Source organism: Mustela nivalis, assembly GCF_964662115.1.
Source record: "Mustela nivalis genome assembly, chromosome: 8".
In the NCBI taxonomy this organism is placed as follows: domain Eukaryota; kingdom Metazoa; phylum Chordata; class Mammalia; order Carnivora; family Mustelidae; genus Mustela; species Mustela nivalis.
In genome coordinates, this window is record NC_139027.1 from 25316410 (window position 1) to 25338698 (window position 22289).

The 22289-nt window shown below is 36.7% G+C and overlaps 1 protein-coding gene across 2 annotated transcripts in view; it reads left to right on the forward strand.

Annotated features, from left to right (window-relative positions):
* The window catches only part of YIPF4 (Yip1 domain family member 4), a 41534-nt gene that overhangs the window by 3975 nt on the left and 15270 nt on the right, over positions 1–22289 (forward strand). For both annotated transcript variants that reach the window (XM_082745284.1, XM_082745285.1), the window contains exons 2-5: positions 10603–10756; positions 12226–12397; positions 15326–15403; positions 21180–21293. In XM_082745284.1, coding sequence (XP_082601410.1) covers positions 10603–10756; positions 12226–12397; positions 15326–15403; positions 21180–21293 — 518 coding nt within the window. The remainder of the gene's footprint in view (positions 1–10602; positions 10757–12225; positions 12398–15325; positions 15404–21179; positions 21294–22289) is intronic.

Here is a 22289-nt window from a genome sequence, read left to right on the forward strand (position 1 = left end):
AGTTTGAGTTCCATATTGGGTGTAGAGATTACTTATTAAAATTTTTTTTCTAAGCGCGATGCCTGGATGGCTCAGTTGGTTGTGTCTGACTGGACTTCAGCTCAGATCATGATCATTGGGCTCAGTGCTTAAGTGTGGCATCTGCTTGAGATTATTTCTCCCTCTGCCCTTCCCCCTACTTGCACATGTTTTCATGGGCTCGCTTGCTCTCTCTCTCTCTAAAATAAATAAATCTTTTAAAATTTTTAAAATGAAAAATATTTTTTTAAGATTTTATTTATTTATTTGACAGAGAGAGATCACAAGTAGGCAGGCAGTGAGGCAGGCAGAAGTAGATGTGAAGCAGGCTTCCTGCTGAGCAGAGAGTCTGATGCGGGGCTCTATCCCAGGACCCTGAGATCATGACTTGAGCCGAAGACAGAGGCTTAACCCACTGAGCCACCCAGGTGACCCTGAAAAATATTTTTTTAAAGATTTTCTTTAGGAGGGCGCTTGGGTGGCTCAGTGGGTTAAGAGCCTCTGCCTTCAGCTCAAGTCATGATCCCAGGGTCCTGGGATCGAGCCCCGCATTGGGCTCTCTGCTCGGCAGGGAGCCTGCTTCCCCACTCTCTCTCTGCCTTCCTCTCTGCCTACCTGTGATCTCTGTCTGTTAAATACATAAATAAAATCTTAAAAAAAAAAAAAAAGATTTTCTTTATTTTTCAGAGCACAAGCAAAGGGAGTGGCAGAGAGAGGGGGAGAAGCAGGCTTCCTGCTGAGCAGGGAGCCCAGTGTGGGGCTTGATCCCAGTACCCTGAGATCATGACCTGAGTTGAAGGCAGACGCTCAACCAACTGAGCCACCTAGGTGCCCCCAAAAATGAAAAAAAACTTTTGAAAAATGAAAAGCACACATAATATTTTGAGGTATTTAAGATGTGTATAAAAGCAAGTTCCTTAAGTACAAGTTAAAAGGACATGAGCTATGTATGAATAAGTCAGCAAATGAGTAAATAAATAAATAGTGAAATCCACCCTGAATACTCAAGTTGGTAGTGAAAAACTATCCAAAAGCAGCAATGAAATGCATGTCCGTAAATGCAAGAACATAATGATATATATATGTAAAGTGTAGTATAGAAGTCTTCAAGGATCCTTTGACTTGATTTTGTATCAGATAAGTAAGTAAGTCTTTAGCTGGTTTATGTCCTGGGCACTTAGTAATAAAGAATCTGCCTCAGTCAAAATTTGCATTTTAACAAGATCCCGCTGTGACTCATACGCATATTAAAGCTTGAGAAGCAGTGATTTAGAATGTTATGAATGGTTAGAAAGGGAGAAGGAAATTTTTTTCTAGCTGTAAGATCTGGGACAGTTTAATGGAGTAATTTTGCCAAACTTTGAAGGGTAGATAATGTTTTATATATAGGATGAACTAAGTACCTCCATGTGCAGGGGTCTGCTTATGAAGAAGTCCCTGACGGCAAGAAATGGTCTAATAAGAGTTTCGTTGTACGTAGTAAATGGTTTAAAAAGTATGGTTCAAAGGAGAAAGTGGTTTCTGCAGGAAGGATGAAGGAAGTCTTCAGGGATGACTTATGAGATGAGGTATATTTTGAAGGTTTTTTTCCAGTTGAACAGAGGGAAGAACATTCAGTTAAGAACTGTGCAAGCACAGTACCTGTTGGAGTCTGTCCCTTGGTCTTATACTTTCTCATCTTCACAGACCTAAAGCAATGCTGATTTAGACTGTGAGCTCCTCACAGTTAGAAGCTGTGCTTTGCTTATTTGCATTGCCTAGCACGGAGCTCACAGAGCCTCACAGGAACTCTGTGATGAATGAATGACCACATGATACTTTTTGATTAAGATAAAGGTGTTGTGCTCCTAGAAGTGAAGCCAATACTAATTCAAGAGAAATTCAACAAGTAGTTGGAAAGGTAATGAATAGAGACAACTAAGCAAGAAAGATGATCTAAGCCACCTGATAGCCATTTTCCTGTCTTCATATTTTTCTACCTCTAACTATCTTTGTATCTATTTTGAAACATTTATCTTTCCTGCAAATCTTAAAGGAAAGGTTTCTTCTCTCCTTTCCTAGGATAAGCCTCTGCTAGTGCTTTTTATCTTCCTGTCTTTTATGGAACCTTTCTTTATCTTCACTCTTTTTCCCTCTAGCATTTTCTATGTCTCCTGTTTTTTTCCATCTCTACCATCACTCACAGGTACCCTCCTCGTTGACAGAATTGTAAATTAAATCCACTTCCCTTTTTCCTTATTTTCACAGCTAGGCTGTTTTTTCCTGTTGTTTTGTTTTGTTTTGTTTTGTTTCCTGTTTCCTCAGCATCCAGCAATCCCTACCACTCTGTTGGCACTTCACTTGCTACCTTTAATCTGCAGAAAAATCTTCAACAGTGTTTCTCAGCAGGAAAAGGTCCATGAGAACATAAATTTGACATATGACAAGTAATGTGTTAAGCTAAATTCCTTAATGCAGAATTCCCAGAGCCTTTAATATGAGTATTAGTTCTAAAACGCCAAGTGGGGATTGTGGTATGCAGGATTTTCCAAACTTAGTGAACATCAAAAACCTTTCGTGAAGGGCATGTCATAGGATCCAGATTCCAGATTTATACACAGAATGTGTATAAAGAAACACTTAAGCTATAAAGACAAGTTCATTTGCCTTTTGCTTGATTATTTATGCTCTTAATGATTTGTCCCCACCCTATCTTGTACAGCTTTTGGAGATGAACTTCTTTATCAGAAGCCTTCAGCTTCAGTGCCTTTGTTCCTGCCATTTTTTTTCCCTTGGAGTGAATTCTCTTCTCTTTACTTTACTATTTATTGGCTATCCCTCATCCCCAAATTCAGGTTCTACCTCCATATAGCCTTCCTGCCCACTTCTCTGGTAGCTTAGGCCTATTTACTCCTTTGGTACCTATGATCACTGGGCAATTTGCATTGTCGTTTACCTACAGAAGAGTGTGTTTTAAATTGAGGTATAATTTACATACCCTGTCACCCTCTGAAAGGATACAATTCAGTGGTTTTCAGTTTATTCACAAAGTTATACAACTACCACCACTTCTAAGCCTAGAACATTTCATCACTCCAAAAAAAGCAACCCTATACTTGTTTTTAGTCCTTCTTTGTTGCCACCTAGACACTGGCAACCACTGATTTACCTTCTATCTCTGTAGGTTTGCCTGTTCCAGACATTTCATGTAAGTGAGGTAATATTTGACTTTCTGTAGCAGGTGTCTTTTTTTTTTTTAACTATTTTTTTTAAAGATTTTATTTATTTATTTGACAGAGATTTCAAGTAGGTGGAGAGACAGGCAGAGAGAGAAAGAGGAGAGAGCAGGCTCACAGGCAGAGAGAGAGAGAGGAGAGTGCAGGCTCCCCACCGAGCAGAGAGCCTGACAAGGGGCTCAGTCCCAGGACCCTGGGATCATGAGGCAAGCTGAAGGCAGAGGCTTTAACCCACTAAGCCACCCAGGTGCCCCTGTATCAGGTGTCTTTTACTCAGCATAATGTCTTCAAGTTTCATCCATGTTGCAGCCTGAATTGTAACTTTTCCTTTTTCTGGATGAAAAATGTGCCATTGTTTGGATATACAGTACTATCAGTTAGATTTTAAAGTCCTTACAGTATCTCACTTCTTTATATCACTCTCAAGTCATCAAAGAAATAAGCTAAATAATTCAGAAGTATTAATTATTAGAGTAATTGATCGATATTGAAAAAAAGAAAGATACTAAAATAAAAATGACTTAATGTTTGTGATATAGTTCCTCTTGCCAAGGGCCAGAAACTTGTCTGTAGTCTGTGTCCACTTTCTCTTATTTACTTGGTCATCAGATTATTTCATACTACCTCCAGAATAACTATATAATGAATCTATTCTTCCTTCTCCCTGCCTTGAACCTTTACCATTTCTCATCTCTGCTGTAGCTGCCTGACTGTTCTCCCTGTTCAGATCTCTCCCCTCTTAGATCAATCTTCCATCTTGCAGCTAAGATTATGTTTCCAAAATACAAATCTAATTTTGTATATTTGCTTTTTTAAGGGCTTTGATGTCACTTACTGATTTAAGCTATAGGAGGCTATTTGCCCTTCTGTTCATTCATTAATTTCAACCAGTACATGTTTGTTGCCTACTATGGGCCAGGCACTATTATAAGTGGTGGGGAGATATGTTCAAAACAAAACTACAACAAAACACTTAGTTCTTGCCATCATAGAACTTACAAACATTAACCAAATAATCACACAAATACGTTATTATAAACAGTGATAGGGGCGCCTGGGTGGCTCAGTGGGTTAAGCCTCTGCCTTTGGCTCAGGTTGTGATCCTTGGGTCCTGGGATCGAGCCCCGCATCGGGCTCTCTGCTCAGCAGGGAGCCTGCTTCCTCCTCTCTCTCTGCCTGCCTCTCTGCCTGCCTCTCTGCCTGCTTGTGATCTCTCTCTGTCAAATAAATAAATAAAAATCTTTAAAAAAAAACAAACAAACAAAAAAAAAAAACAGTGATAAATGCTCTGAAGGAAAAGCCCGGGGTATAATGAAAGGAATCTAATCTAGTCTGGGAGATCAAGGAAAATTTCCTTAAGCAAGTACATAGGAGAACTGAAAAATGGATGGCATTTAATTATCTGAAGTTGGATAAAAACAGCCTGGTATTCATAGGAGGTAAAAGGGATCCTGGTTCATTTAATGAACTTGAGAGGCCTAGTGTGGTTAGAGCATAGTGCAGAAAATTTTTCCGGAGAAGTAGGTAGGGTGCATAGGGATTGTTGGACCTGAGCTGAAAAAGCTGCAGAAGGCCACTGAAGGATTTGAAACAGGAGAGTGGAAGAATAGCATTTTAGAAAGAGTCTTCTGGCTACAATTTAGAGAATGGATTGTAAGGAGACAGGAATGATTAGGGAGAAGGCACTTAGTAGACTATTATAGTCAGGCAGGCAGAAGATACAGTTTGGGTCTAGCTTGTGCTTGGGGTAGAAATGGAGAAAAGTGGACAGGTTAAAAAATATTTAGAGGTGAAAGTGACAATTTAGTGGTGGATTGGATGGAGCAGGGAGCATGTGAGTGAAGGAAGTTGTCAAGGATTATCAAGCTTCCAGTTTATAATGCTGAATGAATAATGGTACCATTCACCGAAAGAAGAAACTGGAGGAAGACCTTAGATGCTAAGAATTTAGTTTTGGGGGGCGCCTGGGTGGCTCAGTGGTTTGGGCTGCTGCCTTCGGCTCGGGTCATGGTCTCAGGGTCCTGGGATCGAGCCCCGCATTGGGCTCCCTCCTCCGCAGGAAGCCTGCTTCCCTCTCTCTCTCTCTCTCTGCCTGCCTCTCTGCCTACTTGTGATCTCTGTCTGTCAAATAAATAAATAAAATCTTTAAAAAAAAAAAAGAATTTAGTTTTGGAATATTGAGTTTTAGGTGCTTCTGACATAGTTAAAAGGAAATATTAAGCTAATAGTTGATTATATAAATCTGTAGAAGTGGACTGGACTCAATATATTGCTTTTTGAGCTCAGCCTTCTTCAGTCTTCTTGCGCCCTGTGATGGTCTGAATATTTGGGTCCCCTCCGAAGCTCATTATATTGAAATCCTAATGCCCAGTGTGATGGTGTTAGGAGGTAGGGAACTTTGGGGAGGTATTTAGGTTAAGAGGGTGGAGTCCTCATAAATGGGAATAATGTTCTTATAAAAAAGATTCTACAGAGCTTCCTATCCACTACTCCTGTGTTAGGATACAAGGAAAAATCTGTAGACCAGGAGAAGGCCCTTATCTGACCCAGCAGATCTTAGACTTCCAAGCCTTTAGACTTTAGCCTTGAAAGAAGACTTTAGTCATCTAAGCCTTTAGATCTTAGACTTTAGAGCCTCTAAAACTATGAGAAATAAATTTCTGTTGTTATAAGGCAACCTGTCTGTGATCTTTGGTTACAGCAGTCTGAACAGACTAAGACACTCTTATATAGAAATTACAGTATCATAATAATCCAATAGTTACTATCAGTGCTCTTTTGAGTGATAATTTTCTGTTAAGGTACCCAAACATTTAGCCTATTCCTTGTGTGAATTTCCCCCTCCCCAAAATAGATACTATCTCTAATACAAGTTAATAGTGTGGACAAGAGAATTGTTAATTTTTCTTTTATAAAAATTTCCTACTTGATTTTTAATAGATTATATCCATGTGGGGCTCCTGTGTGGCTCAGTTAAGTGTCCGACTCTTGATCTCCGCTCAGCTCTTGATCTCAGGGTAGTAAATTCAAGCGCTGGGCTGGGCTCTGCAGTGGGCATGGAGCCTACTTTAAAAAAATATCTGTGTCCATATAGATATTATCACAAATATCATCTATACAGTTGGCTTATGTAGTATGATATGTGGTGTATAATGGGGCAAGAATAGCTTTTCTTCCCTGTTTGAAAGTTGAAAATGACTTTTTAGGGGGCGCCTGGGTGGCTCAGTGGGTTAAAGCCTCTGCCTTCAGCTCAGGTCATGATCCCAGGGTCCTGGGATCGAGCCCCATATCGGGCTCTCTGCTCAGCAGGGATACTGCTTCCTCCTCTCTCTCTCTCTCTCTGCCTCTCTGACTACTTGTGATCCCTGCCTCTCAAAGAAAGAAAGAAAGAAAGAGAAAGAAAGAAAATGACTTTTTAGGCAGCCTTTCTTGGGGTAGTTAAGCAAGGTTTACTGTTTTAAAAAATTAAACTATTTCCATAAATTTTAAATTCATAAGGCATTATATAAATTTATAAGAGTGATAAAACTACACAGAACTATATACACATACATACACAAATAAGTGGATATAAAACTGGTAAAATCTGAAAAAAAGCAAACTGTATCAATGATAGTGTCCTGGATTTGGTGGTTATGTAACATGGTACCATTGAAGGAAGCTGGGTGAAGGATATAACTTTTCTGTACTAGTTTTGGAACTTCCTATGAATCTATAATTATTTCAAAATAAAAAGTTTGGTTAAAAGATTCATAAGACAAAAGAAATTTCTGTTACATACATTTATGCCAAAATGAGATTTAATTTTTCCAAAGGTAGGTTCAGGAGATTTAATTGACTTTTTTTTAAGTTTCTTTCTTTCTTTTTTTTTTTTTTTTTGAGTCATTTTTTTACATACAACTTGGGGCTAGAACTTATGACCTTGAGATCAGGAGTCACATGCTGTCCAACTGAGCCAGCTGGGCACCCTGATTTAATTGATTTTAATTAATACTGTATACAATATAAAAATGTACTAACAGTATTGAAGAGTAAAGGTACTAACACCATAAATCAAAACAGTATGAATAAAAATATAACCTAAGACACAATCTCATATGAGGCTTTAAAAATGTTTCTTACTGTGTGAATAATAAAAATTATTCTTCCTTGGTGCCTCAGTCAGTTAAGCATCTGCCTTCTGCTCAGTTCATAATCCCAGGATTGTGGATCTGCTTCTCCCTCTGTCCCTCCCCCGGCCTACTACAGCTCTGTCCCCCTGCTAATGCTCTCACTCTCTCTCTCTCTCTCTTAAATAAATAAAATAAAAAAAAATTTTTTTCTTAAGAAATAACTTCAAAATCCAATGTAAGTCTAGCAATTACAAGATTGTTATTTACTTCCATCGGTTTCTTGATCTCTTTTCATTGCCTTATGCAAGCATTAAAATGTTTTTATCTCTAAAATGGAACAACAGAATTTATCCATTCAGTGTGAAACATGTGCTTGTTTTATTTTGCTGCACAAATACTCAGTTCTGTTTTAGATTTAAGGACACATGGATTTCATTTTCACATGAAATGAGAATTTTTATCTTTGCCCTTGTTGCTTGTTAAATAAGAAAAAGCTTCTCCACATATATAATGTTAACAGGTATCAACAAAATGTTAATTAATTATTCTTTGCAAAACACTCTTCTTTCTCAGAAATATAGAGCTCGTCTAGTTGCAGATCAGTAAATCTCATCCTGAGTATGATATCCTACAGCACTGACCGAGTTCTTCTCCTCTTCCCAAGTGAAGTTCTCAGGCTCAGAAGATTCACAGAAAAGATCCCTCATCTAGTAATATACTTGAGTTTAAAGGGAGGGGAAAATTACTATTAAATCTTACCCTGCAGTATTTCCAGGTGGCTTTCAGTAAAACTTGAAATCCACTGATACTCTTCCTCATTCTCAGGCAAACAAGTGGAAACATTTTTAAGATTTCCTTTTGCAGTAGATTTTTTTCAAAGATTAATTTATTTTATATCCACTTATATCGGGGCACCTGGGTGGCTCAGTTAATTAAGTGTCTGCCTTCAGCTCAGGTCATGATCCGAGGGTCCTGGGATTGAGCCCTGCATTGGGTTCTCTGCTCAGCAGCATGTCTGCTCCTCCCTCTCCTTCTATATCTCTCACTTTCACTCGCTCTAAAATAAATAAATAAAATCTTTCTTTAAAAAAACAAATCTACTTATATTTATTATCTTTACATTGGTTTTACTTAGCAAATGACAAGAATATTATAAATAGTATAGCAAGAAGGAATTAATTTAAAATTAATTTTTTATAATACCTATCCTGGAGTTGACAACCAAGCTAGCAGGTTCTTAACTCTGGTTTAACTTAAGAAACCTGTGCTCCTGGAGTAGTTTGGAATCTTCTTGTTTTCTGACATTCTTGTCAACATGTTAAGCTAACTACAAGTTTTTTGACTTTCTGTTGCTTTTTTATACCCACACCTAATTATATCTTGGGAACACTAAGGGATGTGTCAGACTGCTATTACTGGCATTCCTGCATATGTCCATGATATTTTTCTACTTTATAGTAAATGGGATTAAAAAAAAAAAAAACCTACAAAATGAAGCTAAAGGTGCCTTTTTGAGGTTCTGGCATCCATGCTATGACAAACTGCTGAACATAAAATTCTTCATCACAGCATTTTTTAGTACTATAATTTCTATATCCTTTTTTTGGTTTAGATTAAGGACTGTTAGGTGCAGTCCTTTCTGGAGGCCAGGAAACAGTTGTTAAGGTCCTTTCCTGCCTCATAATTCTAAAACCTTTAATGTTATTGCCATACTAATGACTTCCTGATCTAAATCTTCCCTTTGTTAAATCGAGAAAAGCACTCTTTGTAACTATTGGAAATGGAATTTTAGTTACATTTCACCTCTTTTATTTATTTCTCAATTTAGATTGAAACAAGCAGAAAGTAATTTCAGAGAATATTTTAGTCTCAAGATTCTATGATAGCATTTACAGGAACTATTTTTAGACTAAATAGGGAAGGACATGAATTCAAAAATACTTGCATTTTATTTCAAGCTGAGTCAACTCCCTTTTAAAAACTTTTTAGAATCATCTACTGCTAACCTGGAAGTATTTTGAGTAGGAAACTGGAGACATAGGACATTAATGATTTGCTGTATCAGTAGCTAAAACTAGGACTTATCCCCAGAATACAAACTTTGTTACAATTAATTGCAGGAGTTGTCACAACCAGATTAAGATGTGACTCATAAATGAGCCACTCATTAATTGAAGTGTAAGCCAGAATTCTAATAGCAGTTCTCAAAAAGTAACCTAGAATTTGGAGTAATGTGCAAATTAAGTCTTTATATTATATATGATCTTCAGGGAAGGAGAGTCTGTATTAAAACTATTCTGGTTTGTCTTTGCCAAGATTATTGTCTCAACTACCCACTCCAGTCATGAGGCTTCTAGTTAACAGCAGCAATGGTTGTTTAATAGTGTGTATTGTCTGGTCCAACATTTTTTTTTTTTTTTTTTTTACTTAATTTCTGTATGACCTCAGTCCCTTTACTATTGCCATTTGTTTTTCAACCAGAAAATGTGGCATTTGTACTATTTTAATTATCTGTAACCTCTAAGGCACTGTTGAGACTATGAATGGAATTTATTTTGTAATGTGGATAACTGAATCTCTTTACTCCTTTTTAGAGTTGCCCTAAAAGCAAAACAAAAATCCCCAAACAGCTTCATTTTTGCCCAAACTAAAGATAAATGATGTCATTATATAAAGAAAAGGGCTGAAATAGCTGGGAACTCTTACTAGTAAAAGTTGTCCAGAACCAAGCGTTAATATACAAAGCACTTAGCATAGATATTTGGTGATTTAAATGAAAAGAATGTGTAAATAAATACATGAAATGTAGGGGAAAGCCATTTGCATTTTTTCTTTAACAAATTTTATCTAATAGTTTACATATATATGGATAATGCCTTCAGAATTTATACAGTCAATTTGTTCTGAAGCACATAGTGTGCATAATAATGAAGGGAATCCAAAATGATACCATGTAATATATTTTGTTTATATCATCCATATAAAGTGGCTGTTTTAAGTCTAAGATTCTTTTACTGGTCTCACCAATTATCTGAAATCTTTAAACGTCTTCACTTCCCTCATCTTTCATTTTCTTGTTGTAAAATAAAAGATGGTTTTTAGTTATTTATCAGCTGTAAAATAGGATTATATGCCATAGCAGATATTCATAGAGATCTTCAAATGATAATTATTTTACTTAAATATTATATTCATGTTGGTTAAGAGTCACACATTTTTACCTTGATTTTTATAGTTTTGTCCTCTCTCCTCCTAAGATCTCAGTGGTTCAATAGCATCTCCAGATGTCAAATTAAACCTTGGTGGAGATTTTATTAAAGAATCTACAGCTACTACATTTCTGAGACAAAGAGGATATGGCTGGCTTTTGGAAGTTGAAGATGATGATCCTGAAGATAACAAGCCACTCTTGTATGTAAAAATCGTAATATGTGTTTCTTTGTTTTTTGGAACTAGTCTGTGGGATGATTATATTCTTTTGTGTTATTTAAATACAAGTATGGTTGATCTTAACCTTTTTGGTTAGACTATTAGGTGCTTTTCAATTTTACTAGTATTTAGAAAAATTAAAATAATGAGAATATTTTAACCCTATTGAGTGGCAAAAATGGAAAGAATTGTAATTCTGTATATTTGTCTCACTCACGTGCGCGTACCTAACCCCCCCCCCACACACACACACAGATATTCCAAACTGTTAGGGCTTACTTGGGCTTAGAGCTATCTCAAGTAAACATCCAGTCTAAGTAAAAAAGCAGACTGCTTGCTATGGAAATTAAGTTTAAGGTAAATTAAAACTTCCACAAAGATTAGCACTCCAAAAAATCTCTCCCATGCAGAAATTTTAGAGGTAGCACTGGCAGGACTAGAGGAAGTCTTTCACTTTCTTCATAGTACTTGAAATTTTTCAAGTGATTATCATTTGAGAAAAAAAAAGTAAAGAATTTAACAGCTTGGGAAGAACCTATAGCTCTGTAAAATCAAGGCATTATCAGGTTAATCTCTGTGGTAATTGTTGGTAGATTAAGTGTTAAAATTTTCTGTTTCTTAATATTAATATACTGTTTTTCATCAAATTTTTAAAACAGTGAGTCATAAGATGCAATTATTTTATGTTCATCGATAAGCAGGAAACAGTATGTAAGGCAGCATAAAGCTAAGACATCAAAAGGCTATCTTATTAGTGTAGGGATAAATGAGAAACAACCCACCCTACAAAAAGAGGCAGCAAGGATGTTTGCTTGTCTCAGTTTGGCAGTGGGTGGGCTGTTAGAAGAAAAATAACCCCTGAGAATGGAAACCCCACACCAGTTCTCATAGGATTGCAGTCTGAATTATCAGTATGGTCCAGGGCTCAAGCAGAAGATTTTATTTAAAGTTACCCCAAAATAGTGGCTCCAGGAGACTGTAAAATGGAAAGGCAGATCTTGGAAGAAGTTGGCTTCACTCCAGGTTGACAAGGTATGACACCAGCAGTTGTGACAAGCATCCTGATTTTAGAGAGGTTAAAATGTTGAAAATGTATGCCATGGAATCAGTGAAATGCCGTACTTAAAATGCAATGCTTTGTTGACCAATGGAGATGACACTGTCATATTTTTTTTTTAAGATTTTATTTATTTATTTGACAGAGAGAGATAACAAGTAGGCAGAGAGGCAGGCAGAGAGAGAGAGGAGGAAGCAGGCTCCCTGCTGAGCAGAGAGCCTGACTCAGGACTCGATCCCAGGACCCTGAGATCATGACCTGAGCCGAAGGCAGCGGCTTAACCCACTGAACCACTCAGGCGCCCGACACTGTCATGTTTAAACTTTAATTTTATTGCAGCTGTCTCAGTATTCAGAAATGCATGCTTTTTAAGAATTTTTATTTTATATTATAGGGAGGAACTGGATATCGATCTAAAGGATATTTACTACAAAATCCGGTGTGTTTTGATGCCAATGCCATCACTTGGTTTTAACAGACAAGTGGTGAGGGACAATCCTGACTTTTGGGGTCCTCTGGCTGTTGTTCTTTTCTTTTCCATGATATCATTGTATGGACAATTTAGGGTAAGTATATGTTACTTTATAGAAAATTGAAATATTTTAAGAGCTTTAAAATTAAAAGTAGCCAAATGTTAACTGTAATGCTACATTATATTTAAGAAATGCTTTACTTTTTTTTTTTTCTTAAGATTTTTATTTATTTATTTGACAGACAGAGATGACAAGTAGGCAGAGAGGCAGGCAGAGATAGGGGGAAGCAGACTCCCTGCTGAGCAGAGAGCCCTATGGGGGACTCAATCCCAGGACCCTGATATAATGGCCTGAGCTGAAGGCAGAGGCTTAACCCACTGAGCCACCCAGGCACTCCAAGAAATGCTTTACTTTTACACATTATTTCCAACTTGTTCATCTCTAGAACTCTTTTTAATTAAATAAGTGAGGAGTACTTTAATGCTTTCCAAACTTTTACATCATCATTCTTCTAGAAAGTACTAACAATTGCATTGCAACTGGATAAACAGATGAGACTACTCTAAGCTAAGCTAAAGTGACCAAAGTGACCAAAAGGGCTTCCCTTGCCCTTTATGATTTCTCCCAAGGGATGAAGAGTTTGAAACACAATACTCAACATGTTCTTACCTTTTATTTATTCTCAAAATAAATATTTTAGGGGCTCCTGGCTGGCTCAATCAGTGGAGCACATGATTCTTGATTGTGAGTTCACACCCCACACTGGGCCTAGAGCTTACTTCAAAACATAATAGTAAATATTTTAATAAATAATGACAAGGGTTCCATCAGAATTTGTTTTTATATAATACTTTGTTTTGGGGTGCCTGGGTGGCTCAGTGGGTTAAAGCCTCTGCCTTCAGCTCAGGTCATGATCCCAGGGTCCTGGGATTGAGCCCCACATCAGGCTCTCTGCTCAGCAGGGAGCCTGCTTCCTCCTCTCTCTTTCTCTCTCTCTCTGCCTGCCTCTCTGCCTACTTGTGATCTTTATCTGTCAAATAAATAAATAAAATCTTTTTAAAAAAATACTTTGTTTTACTCTCAGGGGCTTTATCTTTATTATCAAAACAACATACACATTACTCCTTAATCCCTGGCTTAAGGCTTTATGGAAGTAAAAAATAACTCTATCACTGAATGATTGAGAAATGAATTCATTTCTTGTTGCTTCTGTAACAAATTTCCACAAGTTTTGTGGCTTAAAACAGTGAAAATTTATTTGACGGTTAAACAAGTCAGAAATTCAAAATGAGCTTGAAGGAGCTAAGATCAAAATATCAGCAGGGCTGACTCCCCTGTAGGCTCCAGTGGGTTAAAGCCTCTACCCACGTCTAGAGGCTGTCAGCTTTCTTTGGTTTCTGGTGGCATGACTATAATCTCTGCTATTGTGGTCACATTACTTCTTCTCTACTGTAGTCAAAATTCCCTCTCCCTCCTTTTTTAAAGGACAGTTGTGATTACATTTAGTGCTCATTTGGATAATCCAGAATAGCAATAGCAAGATCCTTAGTGTAATATAACACTAGTCTTATTAATATTTACCTTAGATCAATAGTTTATATCAAGTATTCTGTTGGAAATATGCATTGAAGAAGTCGGATGGGGATTCTGGTCTACTACTCAACACTAATCCTTCACCTGGAACATCTCTAATTTTATCTGTTTTGTATAATCTTTCATTTGAACAAAGGATTGAAAGACTAAAAACAGATTATTGCCTCCATAGAACATCACTCAGTTTGGTTTTACTTGATGTTTTCTGTGACTAGATTGGGGTCATGAATTTTTGGCAAGGATACTATTTTGTGTCCTCAGTATACTCTTAGGGAATATGTGATATTGATATATCTTTTACTGGTGCCTTTAACATTGGTTGCTTGATTAGGTGATAGGGTGGTATCTGCCCAGTTCCTCCACAGTAAAGTTGCTATTTTTCCGTTTTAATTAATAAATAAGTATCTTGTGGAGATACTTTATGACTATGCAGACATTGTGTTTCTCCTCAAACTTTAGCTCACTAATTTTAACATCAGTTGATGGATCTTGAGTTCAGCAATTACTACTATAGTGTTTACTGCATGGTGGTGTTCTGTTTTCCTCATTCCTTCCACATGTATTGATTGGTATTCTCTATGGAATAGCTACCCGTACTTGGCCATTGCTTAAATACTGTTGTATTTATTTATGTCAATATGGAATCATGAATATTTATTTTATTTTCTGGATTATAACCCAGTGCTATCATTATTTATTTTATTGGTGAGATTATTCCAGTTTAAGCATTGGGAACTCCTTCAGGTTAGCTTCTGTGTCCTTTCAACATCTTCCCATTAGTTCTTTGAGCATTTCCTTTCCTTCTAAGTACACAGAGTGTTCTGGGCTCTCCTTTTATCTCCCCTGCCCCAACCCTGGCATCAGTTATTTATCAAAAGAATCCTAGTTCCTTTTATCAGGGAATGATGCTTAGAAACCAGGATGTGGGCAATAAATATGCTTATTTTGCTATTGGGTCTTCATTATTTCTAGACCCTGCAAGCAGATAAAACTTGGAGATAGAGGCATATATGATTATCACACTAAGTCTCAGGAGTTAAAATTACCTAAAATATCTCCCACTTACATATATAATTAATGTAAATTTTAAAGACCTTGGGAGCTCCTTGCAAGATGTTGTAAACCAGAGGTTTGGAAGTAAATACTTTGCTCATTTTTTGCGGTAATTTTTCATCAGAGATCTTGAAATATTGAGATTTCCTTAGGCAATTGATCATTGCTAAATTTTCATTTGGATATAAAATTGTATTAACATACTGCATTCTTACTAGGTTTTGGAAAGATACTTGGGAACTCAAAGTCTCTATGACCTGAAATTGTATATCCCAAACTGTCTTACATAAGCAGAGAATTGACTTCAAGGGAAATTATCACCTTATTTGGTACAAAGCTATTAATTGCATGAATTTTTTTTTTTTTTCCCTTAAGGTGGTCTCATGGATTATAACCATTTGGATATTTGGTTCCCTAACAATTTTCTTACTGGCCAGAGTTCTTGGTGGAGAAGTAAGTAGTTGATTTTGAAAATAGCCTTTGTTTCTGATCATAAATTTTATTTTTGGTATTGTACATATTATCAGTAGCTATATTTATCATAATTCTTTCTTGTCCCAGAATTGCTTTTTAAGTTACACTACTTCCCCTAAGATGATCAACATACTGGGCTTGTGCATGCTCAATAAAGGTTACAAGAAAGGAAGAAGAAAGAAAAGATCCCATACCACTCATAAGTAATGTACAGCTTTTTAGGGAAACATAATTTATTTTCTAGTACAGCATTTCTCAAATTTTTGATCTCAGGTCCCCAAGGAGATTTTTTTGTGGGTTTTATTTATTAATACTTATCATATTAGAAATTAAAATAAAATTTTTGAATATGTATTTATTCATTTAAAAATAAAACCAGAGACGCCTCAATGGCTCAGTCGGTTAAGTGTCTGCCTTTGGCTCAGGTCACGATCCCAGGGCTCGGGGATTGAATCCCTGTTGAACAGGGAGCCTGCTTTTCTCTCTGCCTGCCTTTCCCCTTGCTTGTGCTTGTACTCTGTCTCTATGACAAATAAATAAAATCTTTAAAAAATAATGAAAATAAAAATAAAACCAAATACATTTTAACATAAATAATTTAAAAATTTCTTTTTAATTTATTTACTTATTTATTTGAGAGAGCACGTGACAGGGAGGGGCAGAATGGGAGGGAGATCGAGAATCTTAAGCAGACGACACTGAGTACAGAGCCCAACACAGGCTTGATCTCATGACCCAAGCCAAAGCCAAGAGTCCATGGTCAACTGACTGTGCCTCCCAGGTGTCCATAAATAATATGGTGGCTCATTGGGTTAAGCCTCTACCTTCAGATTGGGTCATTCGGGGTCCTGGGACCGAGCCCCGCATCAGGCTCTCTGCTCAATGGGGAGCCTGCTTCCCCTTCTCTTCTCTCTGCCTACTTGTGATCTCTCTCGCTCTCTTTGGCAAATAAATAAATAAAATCTTTTTAAAAAACCAAACTGCTTTTTTTTTTTTAAAGATTTTATTTATTTATTTGACAGAGATCACAAGTAGATAGAGAGGCAGGCAGAGAGAGAGAGAGGGAAGCAGGCTCCCTGCTGAGCAGAGAACATGATGCAGGACTCGATCCCAGACCCTGAGATCATGACCTGAGCCAAAGGCAGCGGCTTAACCCACTGAGCCACCCAGGCGCCCCCAAACTGCTTTTTATATAAAAAAAATAATAATACATTTTAAAGAAAAACAACCTTTTCAAAAACATAAAAGTGCTAAGAGTGGCATTGTTTTGCATTTTTGCAGGTAGCTTTAATGTCTGGCTTAATGGAAGCTGGTTTCTAATATCTGCTTTCTGTATTCAGTCTGTTATGATACATTGTCTTGGTTAAAGTATATGAGAAAAAGAAGGTCTTAAACATAGAATTGGAAAAGGAAGGGTATTTCTTTTTAAGATTTTATTTATTTTAGAAAGTGCATTGGGACGCCTGGGTGGCTCAGTTGGTTAAGCAGCTGCCTTCGGCTCAGGTCATGATCCCAGCGTCCTGGGATCGAGTCCCACATCGGGCTCCTTGCTCCGCAGGGAGCCTGCTTCTCCCTCTGACTCTGCCTTCCACTGTCTGCCTGTGCTCGCTCTCGCTCGCTCTCTCTCTCTGACAATTAAATAAATAAATAATCTTAAAAAAAAAAAAAAAAGAAAGAAAGAAAGTGCACAAGCGGGAGGTGGGGGGTGGGATAGAGGTGGAAGCAGACTCCCCACTGAGCAGGAAGCCCATATGGGCTCAGTCCCAACACCCTGGGATCATGACCTGAGCCAAAAGTAGTTGCTTAACTGGCATCCAGAAAAAAGAGTATTTTAATAGCTTTTTCAGATGATTATGGATGTTCTTCTCTGAAACTATACCTACATTTAATAAGTCATAGCTTCTTAAAGGTTTGTTGCAGTAAGGAATCTCAAACAATATTAATGAACTTTTCATACTTTGTTTCATTAAAATTTCACTTTGAGTGGATCTTTTTACGCATGCACGGTTATTTGGAAGACACTGGTTCACTGAGTTTTACACATCTTCCAGATGTTGACACGTCTTACTGTACGATATCAGAAAATCACATTAATTAATATATCCACCCATCTTTAAGTTTAGATCAGGCTAAAGTTTGGATCAGCTCCCTGGTGGATGGACAGCCTGCTTATCCCTCTTCACCACTTGTGCTCTCTCTCATGCATGTTCTCTCTCTCTCTCAGATAAATAAATATTAAAAAAAAAAAAAACGCTTATGATACCCAACTCTGAATAACCATAGTTTTTCTTTCACTTGTTCTTTCAAGTAAAAATGGTGTTCCATTTTTACTTGAAATTACATCTAACTCAACACTTCATTCAAACAGTTATAGAAGCACTTTTCTTTGGGATAACCATTGAACCAGGATACAACAGAAATGCTTCCTATGGGAATACCTAAGTGGCTCGGTCAGTTGAGTGTCTGCCTTCAGCTCAGGTTATGATCCTGGGGTCCTGGAATCGAGTCCTGTGTCAGGCTCCTTGGGGAGGAGCTTCTCCCTCTGCCTACTGTTCCCCCTGCTTGTGCTCTCTTTTTCTCTGACATATAAGTAAAATCTTAGGAAAAAAAAAAATGGGGACACCTGGGTGGCTCAGGGGCTTAAAGCCTCTGCCTTTGGCTCGGGTTGTGATCCCAGGGTCCTGGGATCGAGCCGCACATTGGGCTCTCTGCTCAGCAGGGAGCCTGCTTCCTCTTCTCTCTTTCTGCCTTTCTCTCTGCCTACTTGTGATCTGTGTCTGTCAAATTAATAAATAAAAATAACTAAATAAAAAATCTTTAAAAAGAAAAAAAAAAGACTTTCTATGTACTTCCCATTTGTTATACAGAATGTTAAAGAGATATACTCAAAAGCTGAGATTTAATAGAATTAATCATTTTAACTGTTTCATTAAGGATATTCTTAAGTGAAACTAGCTTTTTTTCTTTTTCTGTGATTGTGTAGTAGTAAAGAGTACAGTAACTACTAGTATAGTTTATGCCACCTTGATTCACAGTAAAGCAGCACATTTTACCCATTGTTGTTTTTCCCTGCTAGTATGAATCCAATGAGAAAAGGCAAATAATGTTTTATTATTTTTATAGTAAATACTTTTGACCTTCCAGTCTTCTGGAAGAGTCTCTGGGACCCTCGGTAGCCCATGAACCACATCTTCTGAACTGCTGCCCCATTAAAAAAGACTTTGTGAATTACTGTAAACCTAGGAATTTTAGCAGTTTATTCTCTTTTCTTTTGCTTTTTGTTTTTTCTAGCAGTTTGTTCTGTGGAGAGATTAAAGCAGTAAGGATGCCAGGCACAGTTATCTTGTGGGTATTGACTCTCTAAGAACATTGATGGCTCAATGCAGAGACCTTAAACCTTTTTCTCCTATTTGATAGAAAGATCTGCCAAGTCTGTTACTTAGTTTAGTTATCTGCTTTCCAGTTTCCAAAATTATGTTGCTGTTGTCCCATCTTCTCTTATTCTGTTTAGCCTCTTTTTTAAAAGAAAATTATATCACTTATTAATACAATAAAACAAAGCACATAGTTTTATTTTGTAATACAGATTATGTAATTATGCACTAGGCAAAGAATAATATGAAAATACCATCATTCATAAAGTGTCACAACTGAAAATTACTATAAAAGAGGAGGAAGTAGCTTTCCTCAAACTTTATTTTCTCCAAAGTAATGCAGTTATCTTATACAAAATAACACTTTGATTCTTATAAATGGCTTTTCTTTCATTACACTCATTCTCTTTATATCATGTGTCTTATCTAAACTTACAGAGTTTAGGATCAGACTTTTTTTTCCTGGTCCTTTTGAGGTATTATTTTTTTCCCATTTTATTCATGGGTTCATATATATTTGGGGGCTTACATTATTGTGACTCGTCTAAGATATATAAACAATGATAATGAACTTGATCTGCATTATCTGTATTTGGAAGGTGCACAAAGATTTCATCCACAACCTGGTGAGCCTTTAGTTATCACTCCTTGTGTGTGCTGAGGTGTGCCTTCAGGTTTATACATTTTTAAAATATCAGTTAGGAACCAGTTCTCCTTTATACAGTGACCAACCTACATGACCTCTATGAATTTCTCTGTTACTTTGTTTCTCCAAGGTGTGTACCATGTTTTCAGATCCCAAGATATTTTATGGTTTAGTTTCCTTTGTTTATGCCTCTTAAAAAAAAAAAAAAAAAGTTCATGGGTACATCTGATTGGCACAGTCTCTTGAGCGTCTTTTTGATTTCGCTCCATTGAGATCGAGCCCCGCATCAGTCTCCCCGCTCAGGATGGAGTCTGCTTAAGACTCTACCTCCCTCTATCCCATTTTAGAGGGTTTCCCCCACCTTCCCTTTTAGTATAGTTTCAGGAGGGAATGATATTAAATAAATGTGTTCAATCCATCATCTTAACCTAAAACTGTTGAATAAATTTGGAATAACATTTACCTATGAAACTTTTTTCACTCTGCATATAAAAATTTAAAATAATTCTAATGGAGACTTAAGATTATATTTGTTCACATATTATTTGTTGTATCTTTGATACAACCCCATGTAATATTTATATGAAAATAGGTATCATTAAATGTTTTGGTAATTTAGGACTGTTGATGTAATAGTTAAGAAACTTAGATCTTGGGGCGCCTGGGTGGCTCAGTGGGTTAAGCCCCTGCCTTTGGCTCAGGTCATGATCTCAGGGTCCTGGGATCGAGTACCACATCAGGCTCTCTGCTCAGCAGGGAGCCTGCTTCCCTCTCTCTCTCTGCCTGCCTCTCCGTCTACTTGTGATTTCTCTCTGTCAAATAAATAAATAAAATCTTTAAAAAAAAAAAGAAAAGAAAAGAAAAGAAACTTAGATCTTAGGGGCAGCTGGGTGACTCAGTTAAGTGTGGACTTTGACTCAGGTCATGACCTCAGGATCCTGGGAGTGAGCCCCCTGACAGGCTGCACATTCATCAGGAAATCTGCTTTTCCCTCTCCCCCTCCCTCTATCCTTCTCCCCCAACAACCTGCACTTGCCTCCCCCACCCTGTCACACACAGGTGCACGTGCTCTCTGTCTCTCTCTCAAATAAATAAGATCTTCTAAAAAAATCTAGATCTTAATTTGAACTCTTAATCCTGCCAGTTTTACTTTCTTGAACAAAGCATTTTGTCTCTCTAAAATTCAGTTTCTTCATAGTGGTGTAGTAATACCTACTTGATAGAGTTGTTGCTGCAATTGATCTCTCTTGTTCTGTCACAGAGCTTGGCACACAGTAGCCACCAAATATTTTTTCCTTTAGTCTCTCCTGCCTGCCCTCCCTTCCTTTGTAGTCTGTATGTATCACACATAGCTTCTTTAGACCTTGAATTTTTTGTTTGAATAAACTAGTTGTAGTCCCTTTAAATAACCCTTCTACAACTTTAAGGGAGGTAGCAAGAAAGTATATTGTAGGTATAATGAAGATAATTGGATACACAAGTCTCGAAAGGGAAAGAGGGCTTGAAATGTAGATTTGGGTGTCATCAGAATGTTTATTATAATTGAAGCTATGGTGGGTTGATGAGACTATCCAGGAACATAGCAGATAGTATGATAATTTGAAATATAAAGCATATACTTCATGATTTCTTCCTGTGTTTACGTAAATATAACTAAGAATATGTGATGTTCTATGGTGATTAAAATAATTATCTTGATTTCTATGATATTGATTTAAAACATTAAAATTCACAGGTTGCATATGGCCAAGTTCTTGGAGTTATAGGATATTCACTACTTCCTCTCATTGTAATAGCCCCTATACTTCTGGTGGTTGGATCATTTGAAGTGGTATCTACACTTATAAAAGTAAGTACTGTATATTATAAAAGAGTAATGAACTGTTTTCCAGGAACTAAAGTATACTTGTATCTGCCTAAGAAGATTGTAATCTGTAACTGTCATATATTTTTAAATGTTTTGAAACAGTGATCTCACTCATTGGTTTTACCAATTTTATTTCTTTTATTTTCCCATTTTAATCACCAGAAATTAAAATGTATGTCTAGAAGGGGAGCAAGGAACAAAGAGCAAACAAGGCTATAAGATGCTACACTCAGATAGTTTTTTTAATGTTGAGTTTTTCTTCTCTATAATACAATCTCATATGACTTCGATTTTATGGGAGATATTTATTTAAAATTTTACTGGACATTTATTTAATGTTACTCTTATTTAAATAATAACTGCCTTATCAAATATAATAGACATGATTGTAATAAATTGGCCTTTCTATATTCCAGAGATCAGGATTTCTTTTACTGTGTTAAATTTAAATTAACATATAGACCCATATTAAATATTTAATGATAACATAAAGTATTAATTTTGGGAAAGTATAAATTTTGGGAAATAAATGCCTTAGCACATGTAGGTAAATTATACAATGAATGTAATATTTTCTTTATGAAAATATGTAGAACTTAAGACTACCACTTTCAGAACTGCCATTATGTAGCCTTCACCTTAAAGTATTTGTTTTTAATTAGAGCCACTTAATTTTTATAACATTTGGTTTTATTTAAAGTTGATTACTAATTCATATATAGGAGAAATGATTGCTTTTAGAATTGAGTAACTACAGGCTTATACTGACATATAAGCATTAAGTATTAAAAGTATGGATTTTGGAACCAGTCAGTTCTAAATTCAAATTCTGTTTCTTCCACTTACCTGCTGCCTCCCTTGCAGGGGGATATCTTTTCTTATCCTCTTCTGCAAATTGGGAATCTTGACAACTCTTTTTTAGGGTTTGTTATCTCGATGGTAACGGATGTATATCTGATACAGAGTAGGCACTTAAGT